General features: G+C 40.5%; 1 protein-coding gene across 1 annotated transcript in view; it reads left to right on the top strand.

Annotated features, from left to right (window-relative positions):
• Positions 1–21,230, top strand: part of LRP1B (LDL receptor related protein 1B) — a 631,601-nt gene that overhangs the window by 141,626 nt on the left and 468,745 nt on the right. Inside the window, exons 11-14 of the mRNA XM_069982660.1 lie at positions 1,963–2,182; positions 4,735–4,924; positions 18,112–18,234; positions 19,706–19,846. Of these exons, the coding sequence (XP_069838761.1) occupies positions 1,963–2,182; positions 4,735–4,924; positions 18,112–18,234; positions 19,706–19,846 (674 nt within the window). The remainder of the gene's footprint in view (positions 1–1,962; positions 2,183–4,734; positions 4,925–18,111; positions 18,235–19,705; positions 19,847–21,230) is intronic.

Here is a 21,230-nt window from a genome sequence, read left to right as displayed (position 1 = left end):
GCTTGTTAAAATCATATACACCTTTAGGCTATGTTCACACTACGTAAGTCTCCGGACATAGCGCGTTCCGTGAATAAGCGTCCGGAGACTTGCGTAGTTTGCGTACAATGGAAAGTATACAATGTACGGCTGCACAGTTCACACTACGTAAGAACTTACGCCCGGATCGTACACGGCGCCATAAAAAATGAACCAGACCATTGTTTGAGGACGAAAATGCCGTAACTTACGCCCGTAGCTTAACATGCGGTCCCGTACTTAGTGGTGATTTCTTCATTTTGCAAGATTTTTGTGCTGATCCAAAAGGTTCTGTGGGGTGTCCGGGGCTAGGCGAAGATTTCCAAGTAAAAGACCGATGTCAGATCGCTACGTAGGGCGCTCGGGAAGCGTAAGTAGACTACGGGCGTAAGTTTGCGGTCCGTACGTAGCCGGCCGCAAGTAGCGTAAATCCCCGGACGGAGTTTACCGCGTATATATGTCCGGCCGCGAAAATATGCGGCCGGACATATACGCAGTGTGAACATAGCCTTAACTTAACATAGCAGTATGTATAGTTAGCTGCAGTTTGTATCAGTTAATGAAAAAAATCTGTAAAAAGTATATTATCCTGTATTTGCTTTCATTTTGTTTTGTGCTTTTGAGATCTATTGCATTAAAGTTTCCTTATATTCCTGATACCTTCTGTTTGTATTAGTTCTGGAATTGTAAGCCAGTGTTATTTAAATAAACAGATTAGATCTGCAATAACCAACACAAACCATACACTACAGTGGAGCTGTTACTCAAAAAACAGTAATGCCTATATTTTAAATCTCAAAAAGCCACCTTAAAAGGGTACTCTGGCCAGAAAAAAATTCAAATCAACTGGTGTACAGATTATTTCTATTTTAAAATCTAATTTCTTCCAGTACTTATGAGCTGCTGTTTGACCTGCAGGAAGTGGTGTATTCTTTCCATGCTGACACAGTGCTCTCTGCTGCCACCTCTGTCCACGCCAGGAACTGTCCAGAGCAGGAGAGGTTTTCAATAGGGATTTGCTGCTGCTCTGGACAGTTCCTGACATAGACAGAGGTGGCAGCAGAGAGCACTGTGTCAGGCTGGAAAGAACACACCTCCTCCTGCAGGACGTACAGAAGCTGATAAGAACTGGAAGACTGGAAGTTTTTAAATAGAAGTAATATACAAATCTATATAACTTTCTGACACTGGGGGGGGGGGGGGGGGAGTACCAGAGTCCCCCTTTAAAAGTAGTCATATGGTTGTCTCTGACAAGACAGATTCCTATATTCTGCTCTCCTTTTCCAACTCTATTGTGTTCTAGTCCACTTTTTGACAATCTGTTGTTGTTTTTTGCCAGGCATTACCTCTTATGATTCAGACTACCTGGATGTGAGGAAATAGCTCATATCAGGAAATTGACATATATAAATTCACTTTAACTTCCTTCCACATTTCTCTTCTTAGATGGAAAATCTAAGGAAAGAAGCAAGAAGCTATTTGCATATCTTTTGCCTGTAGGCATAGAGTTGTGGATAAACACTTAAATACAGCATTGTTGTTGACATTGCTCTCCAATGGCTCATTATAGAGCTCCCCCCGTCTGTCTCTCTGGCAATTCACCAGTTATTGTGAGCTATGAAATGCATTAGGTCAATCCCTTATAGAGAGTGTAAAGTTACTGGCTGCATTGAAGGTGACAACGGGCTCCTAACCTATTGGCCACTGGGTAGTTGTACAGTTTATACTTACAGTCTACCCCCTTCCTCTAATTCTAGATCTCATTCTCAATAAAATGTTTATAAAAATTTTATAACAATAAAGTTTTTCTTACACAATAGTTCAATCGGATTCCTATGAAATATGTTTGTGTATCCAGAATAAGGATGTCAATGCAAACTACAGGAGACTGAATTGATGTTAACAGTGCCCATTGTAAAGTAACAATGTCTTTCCCTCTTGCAGCTGGATGTACTGGACGGACTGGGAGGAAGACGTGGTTGATGACAGCGTGGGACGTATAGAGAAATCGTGGATGAATGGATTTAATAGGCAGATTTTTGTTACCTCCAAGATGCTGTGGCCCAATGGATTATCTTTGGATTATGAGAACAATTTATTGTATTGGTGCGATGCGTATTATGACCACATAGAGCAGATATTCCTCAATGGGACCAACAGAAAGGTAAATTAGATGAAATTAAGAGTTATTTAAATGTATTGTATTGGTGCTAATCTTTTTTTACTGATACTTTTTTAACTCCTTCAATAAGTATACACTGTTTAATAGGACCTTGGTTATAGAGGATCCGCTAGTTCTCCTGATCGAGATTGTTTATAGGATGCTGTGTTGAGCTGTTGCTCTGTTATTTCTTTGTAGAGATCGAAATAATTGCCAACTGGGTGTTAATTTATTTCCCCAAAGGGTCGTGTCTCTACACAGTCTGTTACTGGCAGAACTGACTAGACAATTGTTAGACTCTGTAGGGGTACACCCTCAACTAAACTAAAACCCAGTTGTCGATTTATTCATACAGTATATGTCTATAAAGAAAAACAATAATCTGGGAACAAGGCAGTGCTTTGACACTGAAACTGCATAGACGTGCAGGGACTTTTGTCATAGACCGGAGTCCCTGCTCCTAAATGTAAACAGCGTTTTCTATGCATCTTTGTTTTCTGTAATAAATAGCCTAAAGGACAGGAGAGTAAGGCCCCTGCATTTCTGCATACTGTCTACAATTGCAGAGAGTATCAGACCCATTCTTATCTATAAGCCAGTGAACATGACCATGGATTCCACAGAGCATGAATTTGTTCAGTGGAGACTTTAAGCCTCATTCTCACAAGCACAGAGGAAACTCTGTGGGCAATCCATGCAATACGAATCAGTGGTTTTGTGGAGCACGAAACTAACATGGATGTGTACATGATGTGCATGTGGCTCAAAAGGTATCTGTGGCCAGTGGTGTAGTTACCATAGAGGCAGGGTAGGAAGCTGCAATGGGGCCCATGTGGGAGGGGGCGCGGGGGGGGGATGCACAGGGAAGATAAGAGCCATCCTGTGTCCTTCTAGTTAACCCCTTATTTACTGCTGTGTGTAAGGGACCTAACCCTATTTTGTGCTGCAGCAAGTAAGTGGGGTTTGTGTCACTTTACACACTTCAGTACATAAAGGGTTAGGCAGAAGGCAGTCTGCTCCTGCACCTATGTATTTAACCATAATGGCTCCTAATCGGCCCTTGTAGTTAAATACAGTTGACTGACAGAGCAAGCAGCCATTGGCTCTCTGCACTGCCAGTCACTCTTGTTACTGCATTTGGCTACAAGAGATTTTATTTTTTGGCCACATCACCGAGCCTATATATATGCAGTGCTTTCTGTTGTGCATGGGTGGGGGATGGGGTCCCGTACAGTTTTTTGCTATGGGGCCCCATGAATCCTAGCTACTCTCCTGTCTGTGGCTGAAAGTAGAGTAATTGGTGATGCACTCTGAGGCTATGTTCACACTACGTAAAACTACGGCCATAGTTTTAAGCGGTGGAACATAGCCTTATTTTCAATGGGATCCCGGCCGGAGCATACACACATCGAACACGCTCCAGCTGGTATGCCATGCGGCGCCAGAAAAAACTGACATGTCAGTTTTCTGCGGCCGGAATTCAATGAATTCCGGCCACAGAAAGACCTGTCAGTTCACACAGTGAAGCAAGCGGCTCCGGCCGCTTGCTTCACTGTGGGCTATGGGAAGCTCTGATGCGGGCGCGCGCTGATACGCCCGCATCAGAGCTCCGCGGCCAAAAAGATCATCCGGCTGGTACTTACACTACCGTTCAAAAGTTTGATGTCACGTAACGGCCGGGTGTTCACGTTGTGTGAACATAGCCTTACTCTGTATACTTACTGATCTGCACCCAGCCTAGCAGGTTTCTTTACCCGAAAAGTCCATTAGCTGCCTTGTCATATTTTCATCGTCTCATTGTCTGTCTGAAATCTCTTCCCCTTCTCGGGTGATATCAGTTTTGAGAAAAGCCATGTGTTGCTGGGCTCCAGTTTCTCGGCCACATTTGAAACATTTGTGCCAGTTTTGCACTTTCCTCCTCTTTTTTGAAGTCCTTGGAATAGTTTCCATAGAGGAACATTTAGACTTCATGCATGGTACACATGGTCATTCAACAACCTCTAGCACCCCCACAACTAGCACAGTAAAGTTGCCATTGTTCATGCATATGCACCCACCCTCCTTGGCTGCCAGGCTACATCGATCAATAGCTGGATACTTTTTCTGGTACACCTTGCATTTGTTGCTGCTCAATACGTAATTCCATGGAGTCAATGGAACATTGCCTGTAAGACTCCCTACACCAGACAGAGGTTCCAACTCGGAGATACATTAAACCATAAAACGTCTTCCTTAGAGATGAGCGAACCGGGTTAGGGTTTGAGTCCATCCGAACCTGATCGTTCGGTATTTGTTTAGCGGGGACTGCTGAATTTGAATAAAGCTCTAAGGTTGTTGGAAAACATGGATACAGCCAATAACTACATCCATGATTTCCACATAGCCTTAGGGCTTTATCCAACTTCAGCAGCCACCGCTAATCAAATGCCGAAAGTTCGGGTTCGGATCGACTCGCGCATGCTCGAGGTTCGCTCATATCTAGTCTTCATCTAATGGAACCCCCAGTCAATGTATATGCTTTTTATTATCTATCACTTGATGTTTTATTTTCTCAGGTAGTCGGTAGTGGGAAAGAGTTAAATCATCCTTTCGGACTGTCTCATCATGGTCAGTATGTCTTCTGGACGGACTATATGAACGGCTACATATTTCAGCTTAATCTAAAAACCAATAATATCACTCTGCTCCGACAAGAGAGGCCGCCACTCTTTGGACTCCAGATTTACGACCCAAGGAAACAGCAAGGTAAAATCCATAACCATGGAAAAATTGAATGCAATACATAATAGATGATACAACTTTATTTTATACCTTGTTACTGCAACAATTTTCTTTACCCGAACGAGAAAAAGAACTATAATATGTGAAATAAGTGCAGGCAAGTCCAATTACAATGTCATTTGGGGAAATGTATTATCTGAGGTTTTAAATTATCTTCCTGTAGGTTCTTCACAACTTCAGTTTAATTCCTTTTTCGTGAATTTCCTGAGTTTAAGGAAAAAAAACAGACATTTTTAGAAAGATTAAGAAAGACAAAAGAGACTTGTGACACGCAGAGGTGAATGTACTGAGAATTCACGGAATATACTGCAGCAACTTGACCAAACTAAGGTCAAGATTACATGGAGAGAACAGACGCAATAGAAATATATATGCATCATGGAGGCATTGTAGTGCTATAGGTGCCTGAACCCTACTGTGATTAGGTATCTAAACCCCCTGTAATTAGGTATCTAAATCCCCCTATAATTGTCTGACCCCTCTGTGCCTGAACCCACTATGTTTAAGTATCAAAAGCCCCTGTAATTAGGTGCCTGAACCCCCTGTTATTAGGTATCTAAACCTCCCCTCATGATTAGGTTCCCGAACCCTCTGTGATTAGGTATCTAAAGCTCCAGTGAATAGTTGCCGAAACCCCCTGTGATTAGGTATCTAAAGGGCCTGTGATTAAATATCTAAAGAGCCTGTGATTAGGTATCTAAAGCTCCTGTGATAAGGTATCTAAAGGTCCTGTGATAAGGTATCTAAAGGTCCTGTGATAAGGTATCTAAATCTCCTGTGATAAGGTATCTAAAGCTCCTGTGATAAGGTATCTAAAGCTCCTGTGATAAGGTATCTAAAACTCCTGTGATTAGGTATCTAAACCCTCTGTTATAAGTTACCTGAGCCCCTCCTATACAGGTCAATTATTAGGGATAAGCTCTCTTATGGTGCATTTACACAGACAGATTATTTGACAGATTTTGGAAGCCAAAGCCAGGAATGGATTTAAAGAGAGGAGAAATCTCAGTCTTTCCTTTATGACCTGTTGTCTGTTATAGTCTGTTCCTGGCCTTGGCTTCAAAAATCTGTCTGTGTAAATGCACCATAAGAGAGCTTATCCCTAATAATTGGCCTGTATAGGAGGGGTTCAGGTAACTTATAACAGAGGGTTTAGATACCTAGTCACAGGAGGTTTAGATACATAACAGGATGTTTCTGCACCTAATCATGAGCGAAGGTTTAGATGCCTAATAAAACAGGGGTTGGCACCTAATCACAGGAGCTTTAGATACCTAATCACAGGCCCTTTAGATACCTTATCACAGGCCCTTTAGACACCTAATCACAGGAGCTTTAGATACCGAATGCTCATACAGCCACTAATTGGCACTTCTTAAGGTATGGTAAGCCAAGATGTTAATTCCCGGCCTTAAATTGTAAATACTGTATGTTGGGTCATTGACCTCTTTGTCCTATTGTGTCCCAGGTCATGAACACTTTTTTTTAAAGTATCAACCATAGAGTAAAAATACAGAAAATCAAATTTTTGTGCAAATAAGGTATGCACAAAAAAACTTTTGTAAGCTAGAAAAGTAGCACAGGCAATGATAAATTCACCCCATTCCTATTCCCATACACACTTATTTCAGCTGAGTATGCCTATATACTTAAGTGAGAAATACGGGTCAGACAGAAATATAGGTCAGATTACTGAAGCCAAAGCCAGGAATGGATTTGAAAAGAGGAGAAATCTCAGTCTTTCCGTTATGACCTGTTCTGTGGCTTTGGCTTCAATAATCTGTCAGATAAATCTGTCCGTCTAAAAGGACCCTAAGATGCTGCCATGCACCTGTGGCAATTTATCTGCCTTAAAATCTGAAGGATCTGGTGTCACACACCAGTAGCGGATTATAATATAGTAGGTCCGTTTCGGGCGGTAGAATACACCTAAAAATTCTGGATTGTAATGTAAACAATGACCAAAAAAGAGGATCTCCGAATGGCCACTACTCATAGAAATAAACACCTATAAACACATCCGGTACCAGTATAAAAGAATGAGATGAGAATCCACATATAAGTACAAACAACTTTATTGAGAATCATCGCAAACAAGAAAAAAAAGGGAGGGAAAAGAGAATAAAAACCAAGACCTGGGAGGTGGGAGACCATAAAAGAGGACAGGTATATGTTACAAATAAAGTGCAAGTGCAGATATTAGGTACAGGTAACATAGCGCATTACAGCCAGGTTGTAAACAGTAACATAAAGTGCAAGTACTAAAATATATTCTGAACCATAGGCTGCATAAGCTAAGTCTTCAGCACAATGTTGGCAAATGCACACAAACAAAGTTAACCGTGCTGAAGACTTAGCTTATGCAGCCTACGGTTCAGAATATATTTTAGTACTTGCACTTTATGTTACTGTTTACAACCTGGCTGTAATGCGCTATGTTACCTGTACCTAATATCTGCACTTGCACTTTATTTGTAACATATACCTGTCCTCTTTTATGGTCTCCCACCTCCCAGGTCTTGGTTTTTATTCTCTTTTCCCTCCCTTTTTTTTCTTGTTTGCGATGATTCTCAATAAAGTTGTTTGTACATATATGTGAATTCTAATCTCATTCTTTTAGACTGGTACCGGATGTGTTTATTGGTGTTTATTCCGTTTCGGGCGGTAGCCCGGGGTCCTGAGCTCCTGGGGGGCCCATTGGCCACCGACAAAGACATACTTTTAGTGGTGTTATGTGTTCTGCTACAGTTCTACCATGATTGGCATAAAATCACTGTTTTTTTGCAATTTAGCACAAATCAGGGCATTATGACATTATATATCCTGTATTATGAACACTAGACTAGTTCTGCCATAGTTACAGTGGGTTGAGAGGGGCTCAGACTTGGTGAACAGCCCGGGGCCAACAGTAAAGTTAATCCGCCCCTGTGTCACACATACACATACACACACACACACACACACACCTGGTTCTTTTTTTAAATGGATCTGTTACATTTTGGCAGAAGGAAAGTAGCTATTTTTTCTTCCAATTGAACTACTGTATTCACGGCTGGTACCAAATTGCACCAAATTGAGGATCCCATGTTGAAAGCCTCTCTCTAGCCAGTCCGTACCCGGTTCTATACTGATGAGGGGCAAGAACCCCAAAATAGCTGTTTACAAATAGGTAATTGCCCCTTTTTGGAGGAGATTTTCGTTTGACCCATTATCCCCAGTCATATTTTAAAAGGAAACTAATTTAACCTGCTGATATGTTCCTGTTGGACAGGAGATGCCAATGAGGAAGATATGTCTCCTACCTTCCTCCTCAGCGCCGTTCCTGTGCAGTTAGTAGTTGAATCCATGGGCCAGAGCACCATTAGAAGCACTGCCCTGCCCCCATTGTGCCAATCTGGCCCATCTGCTCCATTGATTATGTTTAGAAAGAGCAAGCTGGCTCAGCGTGATGGGGACAGAACAGTGCTCCAATGGTGCTCTGGTCTGTTTATTCAACTAGATTAATCTAACCTGCTCATAGTTTCCCTTTAAGACTCTTAACCTCTTTACGACGCATGACGGCTCGGCAATCTATTTAGATGGTCTGCAGCAGACCATTATAATAGAGCCATGATCTGATGGATCATTGCTCTATTATATACACAGGATTGATCTCAATGGGAGATCAGTTCTGTGTATATAGAAGTCCCCCAGGGCGCCTCATATTACTGTAAGTGAAAGTAAAAAAAAGTGTTTTTATTAACAAAAAATCCCCTCCCCTAATAAAAGTCTGAATCACCCCCCTTTTCCCATTTTACAAATAAAAAAAAATAAATAAAAAAACAAACATGTTTGGTATCGCCGCGTGCGTAATCGCCCGAACTATTAATTAATCACATTACTGATCTCGCGGGGTAAATGGCGTAAGCGCAAAAAAATCCCAAAGTGCAAAATTGCACATTTTCGGTCGCATAAAATCCAGAAAAATTTTAATAAAAAGTGATCAAAAAGTCGCATATGCGCAATCAAGGTACCGATAGAAAGTAAACATCATGGCGCAAAAAATGACACCTCACTTTCCCCCCTATAGGCCAAAGGATAAAAGCGGTATAAGCCTGGGAATGGAGCGATTTTAAGGAACATATATTTGTTAACAATGGTATATATTTTTTTACAGGCCATCAGATACAATATAAGTTATACATGTTATATATCGTTTTAATCGTAACGACTTTAGGAACATACATAACAAGTAAGTTTTTCCATAGGACACACGGCGTAAAAATGAAGCCCCCCCAAAGAAAAATAATTGCGTTTTTTTTTTTCAATTTCACTGCGTATATAATTTTTTTCTGGTTTCGCAGCATATTTTATGGAAAAATTCAGCCTTTCATTGCGAAGTACAATTAGTGACACAAAAAAAAGGGCTCTTGTGGGTCTGTAGGTGTAAAAATGCAAGTGCTATGGCCTTTTAAGCACAAGGAGGAAAAAATGAAAACGCAAAAACGAAAGTTAGCCGGTCCTTAAAGGGTTAAAGGGTTAAAGGGTAAAGGCACCTACCTCCAGTAGGTGGCACTGCAGAGCAAGTTCTTTGAGGTGCTTTACGTATTCTTGCCCTGGGTACAGAAAGCTTAGCCTTATCCCTGTGTTACTAGAAAGCAGTGCATTGTGGGAGTTTAGATGATAGTTGCACAAATGTCAATCAATACAAATACCGTAAACTATTAGCACAATCATTGAAATTTTTATTTAGATTTGAGCCGTTAGATTGTGTTAAAGGTGGAATTTTAATTTAAGCATTTGTTGTAGGTAAGATGAGCCCCAGTCGCCCCGGGATCCGCACTGCAATAAAGAGACATTGATTATGGATCCATTTTATCTAATTCCTTAACTAGTAAATTGTACAGCAGCTGGAACGTGCACAATTAAGTATATGATTACATTGCAAATAAATAAGAAACGGCTGCAAGAAATATCAGCCGCCAAGGCCAACTCCGAGTCATGGCAACTTTATGATATGGTGGCAATCACAATGTTTCATTCCCGCTCCCCCTGGAGGCTCGAAGCTACACAGAAAATAATGACACACAAAATGTTTCAAAGCTGTAGTTAAGCGATCAATTGTTTTTAATTCTCCAGAAAACAAGCGTGCTTCCATTTCAATGCAGAGAGCCGAGCGCTGCAGCGAGAAATAGACTACAGCACTCTAGGGCGAAAGAGCCTTGTAAAATGAAAAGGAATAGAGCTAAAGTTAGGACAGAGTGAAAACATGCTTTGACACAGTTCTGGTTAACATTATAGACTAACATGGCTTCAGGATATTCCTTTGTTTCATCAAGTTCAGCCACAAGGGGCAGTATCACTCAAGTTTTTGTTCTATTTACAGTGGGGGAAAATTGTTTGTTTTTAACTTTGATCCTACTTCAATTTTCTTTTTGGCTGTTGTAACTCAAAACAACTTTGTTATAATGTATCGTATATAGGTACAGTCAGGGGATTTATCACCAGAATATTAGGACAATATATTCATTAGGCTGGTAGGAGAGCTCCCATCCAGGATGGGTTGAACTTCACTTCTGTGGGTTGTAGGGAATTGCAGACTACAAACAGCATAAAATTAAAAAGAAAAAAAAAATAGATATGAGTTAACCGGTTCAGATTAGAGTTTAGCACAACTTGAGCATGTTTAAGTTAAAATGTTCAGCATTTCAATACTGGTGGCTAAAAAAATTGGATGCAGCCCTAGGGAGTCCTGGAAAACATGGATACAGCCATAGACCATAGGCTATATCCATGTTTTCCAGGACCCCCTAGGGCTGCATAAAACTTCTCCAGCCACCGGTATTCAAATGCCAAGCAATTCGACTATGTCACAAATGTTGTATACCTTGCTGCTTAGGTAACATTTGCTGGGCACCATAATTCTTACATGCACAGTGACAGAAGCTAAAATCCTTTAAAGAGGTATTCCAGAGTTTAATATTGGTGCCTTAACCTTCAAGTATCAATATTTCATTGATTTAGGTCCCACCCAGTCTATATATGATATCACGGCTGACAATCAGAGCAAAAAAAAAGTCATGAGGAGGAAAGAACTGCCTGTAGTGCTCTGCTTTCTGCTGCAACAAGAGTTTCTAAGAACACAGCAGCCTCTTTAATTCTTAAATTAAGGAAATTTGGAACATCAAAGACTAGAGTACAAAAAGGAGAAAATGGTCTTGGTAGGAGGGTTAATCACTTGGGGGGACTTATTTTTACACATATTCTTATATGTGGGGGTTCCTTTTGTCAGTCCCCATTGATCTAATATGTATGGTCTTGGAATAAAATTCCAGAGAATATCTTTAAAGGCCCATTCACATGTTAAGGATCTGCAGCAGATTTAATGTTTGCAGATATAAATAAACAAGCGATACTCACCATTCCTAGTTCCCACAGCTTCCTTCCAGTCCCTGACTGTTCTTTGTTCCTTTCTGCTTCTGAAACGGCATGTGTTTTAATTTAATAATACCCCCAGGTGTTTGTGTATGTATACTGTATGTGTGTGTCCGTGTGTGTGTGTGGGGGGGGGGGGATCTATTACACTGAATATCTCTTTAAACAGAACCATATTTCACCCCAATAAGAGAAAATACAACAGTTAACAAAACTCGAGCCAGGCACATTGTCATAGAGTCGCTATTTTGTCCCATAAATAATAAAGGTATTACATTCTAGTTCACTGAAGCATAATAGAGGATTTTTTGCTTTATTAAGATTTTTTTTTCTTCTTTTTTTCGATTATCATCATGGAGTCAGGTTCTGAAATACTACCAAACTTTGTACAAGCAGTACATGCTATTTTGGCAGCACAGTTAAATACATGGTGTAAATTAAGCAAGTCGTCTTCTTCCCCCCCTTAGGCTCAGATATTAGCACATATAGCCATCTGCTTACTGGAAAGTGTTGTTCTCGTTGAGCTCCACCGCTGACTCTAATACTGGCTTTGCAGCTGCCGTTTGTGCTCCATTATTTTGCTATAGATTACTCATTCACATAGTATCAGCCGCAGCGAGGCCGGGTGCTATTTACAATATGGAGGCTGCAATGAAACATCTGACACCACAACGATAATTCTGCAGTTGGCCACAACGTCTCGTATAGTTGTCTTTTGTAATTATGGCGCTACATTGTTTACAAAATATGCTGGATGTTTATACGCTGCGACCATGAAAAGACGGCGTAGCGCCGGATACTGTGTGTGCCGTGTGACTTCAAAGCAGCCAAAGTCATTCATTGTCTTGCCAGTGGAAGATTAAAATAATAATAATCCTATGTTGTCAGAAAATATTATAAAAGCTTATGGTGCAGTAAACCTCCTTTGTGATTAAATCCGCGTGTTTGGGACGACGGTTTTGGCTTTATGGAAAATGTACTTTTAAATCAGTGTTAGCGTGATGAGATGTAATATGAAGGCTTCTGTCAGTGAACCGGACTCTGGCATAGCACGGCTATGCACCAGATATCAGGGCTGAAGTAAGCTTGGCCACCTCCAGGGGTAAAAAAAAATAAAATAAAAAGTCTTCAATGACAATACAGAATCAATACATGAGAAATTACAGGTGACAACTTCTTTCTGTTTCCTTCTATATCTTTTGTCTCATGTCATATAGCATATACTTACGCCACCCTGACACTAGCTGTCAACTGGCTCTACAAGTGGCAAGATGACAAGATGTCAAGCCCATTTGCCATTTCTATCCTGTGTCAATGTGGCGGTGGGCCCATCCTCTCCCTCCCTGGGCCACCCTCCTGAACTCACAGTGATACCAGATGTCTGGTTCTTACCCTATCAGCTTGTGGCTTCATACTCCACCCAGAATTGATTTCACTGATTGGTTTCCCACATCCCAGTTGGACACTTGTTGGATGTTGGGAAGTAGAGATGAGTGAATTGTCCGTCTAAATGAAGGGAAGTGCTTTGATCGATAAATTCCTCCCAGTTTCCCAGGACTGGATCCAGCTTTTCCTTGTAGAGCAGCAGGGAGCGGAACAGAGTTGAAAGGCAGGTGGCTGATAAGTCACTTGCCGATCAAACAAAGCACTTTGCTTCATTTAGACGGCCAATTTGTTCACCTCTATTGGAAAGATAAGTAAAGAACTGGCTGATGAATAGAATCCACTCCATACACAGGGGGTATCTGCTGCTAACTACACCTAACAGGAACTGCCAGTGGCCAAGACAACCTAAACTGCAACTGGTTAATTCCCTTTAAGTCGGTAGTGACTGCAGTGTCTACAAAGGGGAAGCCAGTAATAATCACCCACTTCCCCTTCACAATCCGTTCACAGGATGCCCATTAAACGGATAACTTATCCCACAAAAATAAGCCATATTCAAATATCAGTGGAAAACTATAAATGTTATGGGTTTTGTTATGGGTCTTGTAGCCTAGAGCAGTATGTCCAAGTAGGCAGGGACAGTGGGTTAGGATCTGTAGGGCTCACTGTTCCCCTACAGACCTGACAACACAACAGGTATTGTCAAACTTGTAATGGGGAAAAAAAAAAGAAAAAACACACATGAAAAATACCTGAAAGGTGCAATACACAGGCCACACAGCAAACTGTAGCAGCTTATAAAAGGCTGAGGATCAGTTACAGAGATTATCCATCCATTCTACTGATATAAAGCACTTGTCTTGACAATTAGAACATGGTAACATGGATGGATTTTTTTTTTCTCTTTTCTTTGCAGATGACTATTATTACTTACAAATTGACTAATAATGTTCTATATGGATAATACAAATGCTCAATTGAAGGGACTTAAATATGCAATACATATGCTAAGTAGAATGGTACATTTCATCGTGCTGGCAGGAAAATACAATATATATAGCAAGTAAAGGCCATAGAAAGGCAAATTATTCATATTATCTGCTCCCTGTTGAACAGCATTTGTACATAGTAATGTATGATCTACATGCTATCTTTTTTTAAGGTTCTTGAAAGTTAATGTTGAGTTACATCTTGTGTTAACCCTCTAATAGCCTCTGATCTAACTGTATGGAGAAATTAGGAGTCCAATGAGGACTTGCAATATACTATTATGACACAGGATTAAACTTGTAGCTAGGCCTTCCTTAGCCGGGCAGTAGGCAACAATGACCAGGTAGGAATTTGTGTTTAATTCTCGCAATGAAAATTAACAATTCGCAATTAGCAACAACTTGTTGATGATCAGACGGTGAACAAACAGTCTCTTCAAAAGGGAAAAAAAAAACGTCTCTTAAACTAAGTGTTGGTTTCTATAGAAGAATCACTTCCAGTTCATGTGCTTTGGACTCTGGAAGCTTTTTCTAGCTTCTACTTCAGATACCCCATTGAAGAATGTTGATCTATTGGTGTTAGTGGCTACGTCTGAGCTATCGGTATCACTCTGGCTTTTAGGGCTCACACTGGAGCTGCTCTGATATTTAGCACTCCCTATGGCACTGCTCTGGTACTTTAATCTCTCTATGGTGCTGCTATAGCCTCCAGTATCCTGACTGGGCATTAGCTCTGGGGCACTTCTCAGGACATGTTTGGCCCCAGCTTATTTCTTCCTCCCTCTGTAGGAAGACTGAGTAACCCAACTTGACTTTACTTTCCTCATCCTCCTAAAGGGATCAGCACCCTGGTTGGCCAAGGTTAGTGTCACAATGCATGAATACATTTTTGGTGAGCGCTAAAGATGAGTGAGTTTGCCAAAAGTTCAGGTTTGCACAAGCCTGAAAGATTGTCATTTGAATCCCACTGCCTTGAAAAAGTGGAACTAGCCCGTGGACTGCTTGAAAAGCATGGATGCAGCCATAAAGAGCAGCCTGAGGATTGCCTGGAAAACAAGGATACAAACATAGGAAGCAGCCCAAAGACTGCCTGGAAAACATAAATATATAGCCATAGGCTAAGTTCATACAATGTAAATTATCAATTAATCACAGCCGTTGTTTTAATTTGCAACAACGGCAATGATTAATCGATAATTTACATTGTGCTGCAGACAATGGAATTCCGGCCGGAGTGTATACACATAGTATACACTCCGGCTGGGATTGCAAGCGGCTACAACGATAACTGACAAGTCAGTTTTGTGCGGCCACTATTCATTTAATAGCAGCCGCACAATCCTGACAGTGCACACAGTGATCACCATTGTGTGCAATGGGGAATTTTAACATAAATTAGGTTTATCAGGCCAGTACTGCAGTACCAGCAGGGATCAACTTGACTGACACCGGACACCCCGTCCGGGTGTCATACACTGTGTGAACCCAGCCATAGGCTGTATCCATGTTTTACAGGCAGTACTCGGGCTGCATCCATTTTCTCCAGGCAGCGTGATTCATGCAGGTTCGCACAACCACAAACTTTCAACAAGTTCACTTATCTCTTGTAAGCGCCAACCATGGACTATAGGCTTATAGCCATGTATTTTAATACTCTGACCAAGACGACCTGGCTAAAAATGTAATTGCTAATTTGAACGTATTGATTTGCAGTATGCTCGAAATCAGCTCCAAGTCCTATACTGGTAAAGTCTTTCTCTTCCCGATTTCTTCATGTAAACTTTTTGTAAAATCCAAAATTACATTTAGGCTTCAGAATGATAAACCTCATTGTTCCCAGGCCGAGGCACAAGGCCTCATTTGGTAATTTTCCCACATAAATTAAATATTAATGGCCGGCAGTATGTTTTAAATTGCTAATATTCAATTTTATTATTGTCTGTAAATTGTCCTCGGGGGCCGAATCCTAAGTACATGCCTGTTATTGCATCTATATTTTATCCAATTTTCTTGGCAATGACACGTCCTGCTTAATGTTTCTTGTAGGTTGTCCATGTGTTTGTTTTCATCTTAGAAGCTTGGCTGTCATGGGTGGGGAAAAAAGTATGTTAAAAAGAGTTTGGAATTATATAGGAAACACTTAAAATTAAAATTAAGAAAACTTAATTTACTTTCTTATATTTATATAGCACCAACATATTCTGTAATATTATATAGAAACTAGAGCTTTTGCGCTCTATTCAGGGACCTGGACACAATTGCTACCTCTATATCCTGTAAAGTAATAATTCAGCATAATCCTTTTTTTAACCAAAGTGACTTTTCAATCTGTTTATGAAGCCAGAGTAATACAAATGTGTCCATCCTTACCTTTCTTTAAATTCAGTTTAAGGGGTATTGGAACTTAGAACTAACTTGTCCCCAGTCAACAGGATAGGGGACAAGTAAGAGATGGTGGGGGTACAACTTCCATACCCCCAGCGATCTCTATATCGGCCTACAGCTCCTTTATTTTGAATAGAGCCGCGAGTACAGCAAGCGACCAGTGGCTCTATTCATTTTCTATAGAGCTGCTGGAGAGAGCTAAGTACAGCATTCAGCTCTTTCCAGCAGCTCCATAGGAATGAATAAAGCTGCCGGTCACATGCCGTACTCAAGGCTCTATTAAAAAATAAGGAGCCAGGGGCCGATATGGAGATGGGGGGGGGGGGATTACTGAGGTCAGACCCCCTGCAATCTTTTACTTGTCCCCTATCCTGTGAGGACCAGTATGAAAAGATAGGGGACTAGTTAGTTTTCAGTTGGAATACCCCTTTGAGGACTCCATTTTCTCATGATACAAATTCAATACACACAATAATAGCTAACCGCATGTGTCTTAATTTGCTCTCCAATTCAGTCCAGAAATCATGGGATAAAAGGAAAAAAGTTTCCAATGAATCCAGCAAATAAGAAAGAATAAGCTTCCACTTTTATTTTCTGCTTATAAAACCACCATTGTGAGAGTATACACAGACACTCTGAGTATTAACGCCAACACTTTTCTAATGCGGCTCCAACACCCTTACCCATGTGTGAGGGTATTGGAGCCGCACCATAAACACGTTGGCGTTAATCCCCGAGTTTGTCTGTGTATACTGTCACAATGGTGGTTTTAGCACAGAAAATAAAAGCGGAAGATTTTTTCTTTTTCTTATTTGTTGGACTCATTGGAAACTTTTTTCTATTTATCCCAGTAATTCACTACACTATGTTATCAAAATCCCAGGAAGGCTGCAATGCACATTACAACCATGTGTAGCATATACATCTCTTGTGTCTCATGGCACACATTTTGGAATATACAGAGCCATGAAGAAAGGTAATATGGAGGGATACACCTGTCACTACTCTTTTCCTCACCCAAAGCAAAGATACATTTTCTGTTCTAGCCATTTGTTTTCATACCCTAGTCAAGATAAGGTTGCTAGTTTGAGGCCCCTGCATCCCAAGACCCCATTCCCAACCAGCCCTACACTGTATATGCTCACAAGGGGGTACATGTGCTGTCCTCTACAGTCATTTACATCTATAAGGGGTGGCATAACACTAGGTTAATTTATCATCATTGAGGGTTCTCAAATCTTGGACCCAACGGACCTGAAAAATGTTTACTGCAATTTTTTTTTTTTTTTTTAATGGGCCCATGCTGCAGTTCCTTGTCCAGCCAATGGTCGAAACACTGCTGTGTGTCACAACCCAGTGTAGGGGATGTAGCGCTAAGCCATCACTGTGTCACTCTTGCTCTTTCAGAGTCCTAGAGGTCAGACGTCTACCAAATATAAAGTGATGACATATTCAATTAACATGCCATAAAGTTAATATCCATTCAAAATGGGGTACTTTAATTTAAAGGGGGTTCTTGGCTTTGAACTGTAAGAAACCTGGAATTGTGTAGGTTGCAAGGTGAACCTCTACATGTCCAAATTTTCTATAGTAATTCCTAAAATTTAAAAGGGTTATCCAGGATTATTAATACTGATACTTCATTCACTTTAATGTAACTGAGAGGCAAAAGTGCACCGAAACCGAGCAGACATGTTTTTCCAAGCCTGGATAAGGTGCATAATAGTTTCTATTAATTACTGCTATTGAGATGTATGCTGAAAGATTAGGCTCATAATAAGGTTTTCCCAGAACAGATGAAGCTGTTGCTGAGAATTTTTTTTTTTACTTTTTGTTATTTATTGTTTTATTTTCTCATCAGACCAGCCTGCAGTGTTTGAGCAGGCGGACGGAGGATTTTTCATGTCTGCACTGAATGTTATGTCAATGCCTCGCTTCACATTATCGGACGCTAAGGTGTATGTTTTATGACTGCAGGTGACAACGCTTGCCGGATAAACAATGGGGGCTGTGGTACACTTTGCCTGGCCGTTCCTGGAGGGAGAGTTTGCGGTTGTGCTGATAACCAGCATTTGGATGAAAACAATTCAACTTGTGTGTGTAAGGCTTCATCAAAGACTCCTTTGTTTTCTTCTTAACATCTACCTAGTAAGACGGCACAAACTCACTCACAAGCATGCAAAACTTTCACATAGTAATGTGCCTAAAGGAATCACCAACAAACTTATAATACAATATACAAGCTGTCTTATGGAGGAAAAAAAAATAATTCATGCATAAAAATGTGAAATATTCCATAAAGTAACAGAACTTGAGTTTCTTGAAATTACATTTCTTGTCATTGTGCAGAATTGTATTTTCCACTTTACCAGCTATAGGCTGAGACGTCCTTTGTGCTCACAGTCCTTTTTAAGATTCTTTCTTAAAGAAGACTTAGCGGTTTTCCTGTTCTTTCCTATACTGGTTGTCTTCTATTAAAAACTATGTTGGGGCATCTTTTCTCATAGCCATCACCCTGTTATTCATCATGGAAACGTATGAAAAAATTGGCAACTGGGCAGTGCCGTTTCAATTAGGTTTGTCCTTACACTTTTAGCACTAATTAGAGTGTTTGACTTAGGGCAATCCTCACTCCCCAAAGTGGGTGGTAGCACCAAGTTGTCAATTTATTTTTGCATTTCTTAGGGAAAACAAACAAACAAACAAACAAAAAACAGTATCGACACAATGCTACGTTCTAACATCAAGATACTAAGTCGGAAAGGAGCTGCCCCCCTTAAATTAAGCTCCACATTTGGACAACATTTATTTTAAAGGAGTATTAAAACACATTATTTATTTATATTTTTTTAAGTGAACCATGGTGCTTGAAAAAAAAAAAAAAAAAAATTAAGCACACTCTCCTACCCCAAATCCCCCACAACTACTGTTCTAACAGAAACCAGTCCCTACGCCCTTCACTGCTTTCTACTTCCTCTGACATGTTTACCCCTCAAAAGGTGTCTGCTTAGTCATTGACTGGCTGAGCAGATATTTCCTGCAGGAACAATAAAGCAAAGGGCAGCAGAGAATGGTCACTATTGGAACAACAGTGGCAGAGGATCAGGGCAGAGGAGTATGGCTGCAGCTTTACTTTTAAAGCACCAGAAGTCACATAAAAATAACAATAGATTACGCCTTTGAAAGCTGCCAAAAAAGTGACCCTACCATACCATGACTGTATTATATGATTGTTTATCTGAATAGACACTGTTTATTTTTGCATGTCCCCCAATTGGCAACTGGGAGACTGATCCTAAAGGTTTACAGAAGCTTGTCCCATAGGGATCAGGTGATTTAAAGGACAGAGTTTTATAAGCCCCCATTTACATTTCACTTATATGGAACAGGCCTTTTTATTTATGATATATATATTTTTGGGGGACTAAAAAGCCCAATGATATATGCAAGCTTCTTATTTATGCAGATAAACAAACATTTCATTCACATAACACATCTAGATGACCCCCCCCCCAAAAAAAAAAAAAAAAAAATAATAATAATAATAATAATTTTTGTTTTTAAAATTTAGTTAATAGTGATGAAAATTTACCAAAGTTGTGTAATCTGGAAGAATTCCAATGCAGAAACCAGCACTGTATCCAAGAAGGCTGGAAATGTGATGGTGAAGATGACTGCCTGGATGGGAGTGATGAAGATGTTGGAGCTTGCTGTAAGTTTTTGTTATTTTTAACATACTGTATCTATAAATCTATGTCTGGATGGATGACATGTCTTCTAAAGTGCAGCCTTTTAAGTGGCTTTAAGGACTTTTCCGGCCCCTTATATTTTTTTTTTTTTCTCAAAACAGCTCCGAATCTTATAAAGTAATGAAAGGCTTAAAACTAACCTTACTGACCCCCTGTCGCTCCTTTTCTGATGCTTCCACTGTCCCCTGCTGTTCTTTTACTTTCTAGTTTCCCTCAATGTGGTGTGACGCTTGGGGGTAATTTGATATAAAAGGTAGAAGCTTCCTGGACTCTGAAGAGGTGTTTGTGCCGCTAAGATCTACAGTATATAAAAAGCACAAAAGCTAATGGCAATCCAAAATAAAAATGACTTTATTCAGCTGTTCTGTGATCACAGTAATGAAAATAACAAAAGCCTAATCAACTAATAGGGTTCCACCACCCTAGTTAATCTTCAAGGGCAAATAATACTTTTACTTTTGTCCCTTCTCTAGCTCTCATCAAGCCTATACAAGTCCTCTGAGGAGTCCACCATTTACCTGCTTCTTTAGGGACACAAACAGCACTTTTCTTATCTTACCTTATCCTGGTATGGGTATGGTTAAGGTCTTTTCAGACGTGTTTTTGGTCCACTCTCCAGTACCCTCCAGCTTTATACCCCTATAACAGGCATTTGAGTGCTGCAGCCAATCACTGACTATAACAGGTCACTGCTGATCCCAATAATTGACTACAGAGGATCTTTATGTAATGGCCTACCAGAAACAAGAGAACAGTGGAGAACCTAGGAGTCATGAGAATGTAAACGGTGGTGGATTGGTGAACGGAATATTACATCTTTTAATATTTTACAACATCCTGAACTGTCTAAAATAATGTTTAAGGGTAGCTTCACACATACTGGATCCGCAGCGGATTTCAAGCTGCGATTTGCAGCGAAATCCACTGCAGATCCGGGTATAGTAAGGTTCTATGGGGTCCCGTGCTCTGATTGACTGATGAGGACCGAGGGGAGCTTCACACAGCTGCGGTGCTGAGCAGGTAATCTATGCTCCGGGCCGGGGCAGCAGGCAGCCGGGGGTTAAAGGGGCCGGGTCCCATATCTGCAGCAGAATGAAAATTCCGCTGAGGGTACGGGACCCCACTTCACTATACCTGTATCCGCAAATTGCAGCGTGAAATCCGCTGCGGATCCGGTACGTGTAAAGTTACCCTAAAAGCTTGTAGGTAATGGTTTTATTACATTATATAATAATGCAAAGTGGTCTTTAAACACTTAAATGCAACTTATCCTACAAGTTTTTTTGTCCCAAAACTTTGTCTAGTCTTATAATAGGCAAAATAAAGAGGATAAAAGATAAAGAGGCA

This window comes from Dendropsophus ebraccatus, chromosome 9 (assembly GCF_027789765.1).
Source record: "Dendropsophus ebraccatus isolate aDenEbr1 chromosome 9, aDenEbr1.pat, whole genome shotgun sequence".
Lineage (NCBI taxonomy): Eukaryota > Metazoa > Chordata > Amphibia > Anura > Hylidae > Dendropsophus > Dendropsophus ebraccatus.
The sequence above is the reverse complement of the archived record's forward strand: the minus strand, read 5'-3'. Positions and strand labels throughout refer to the sequence as shown.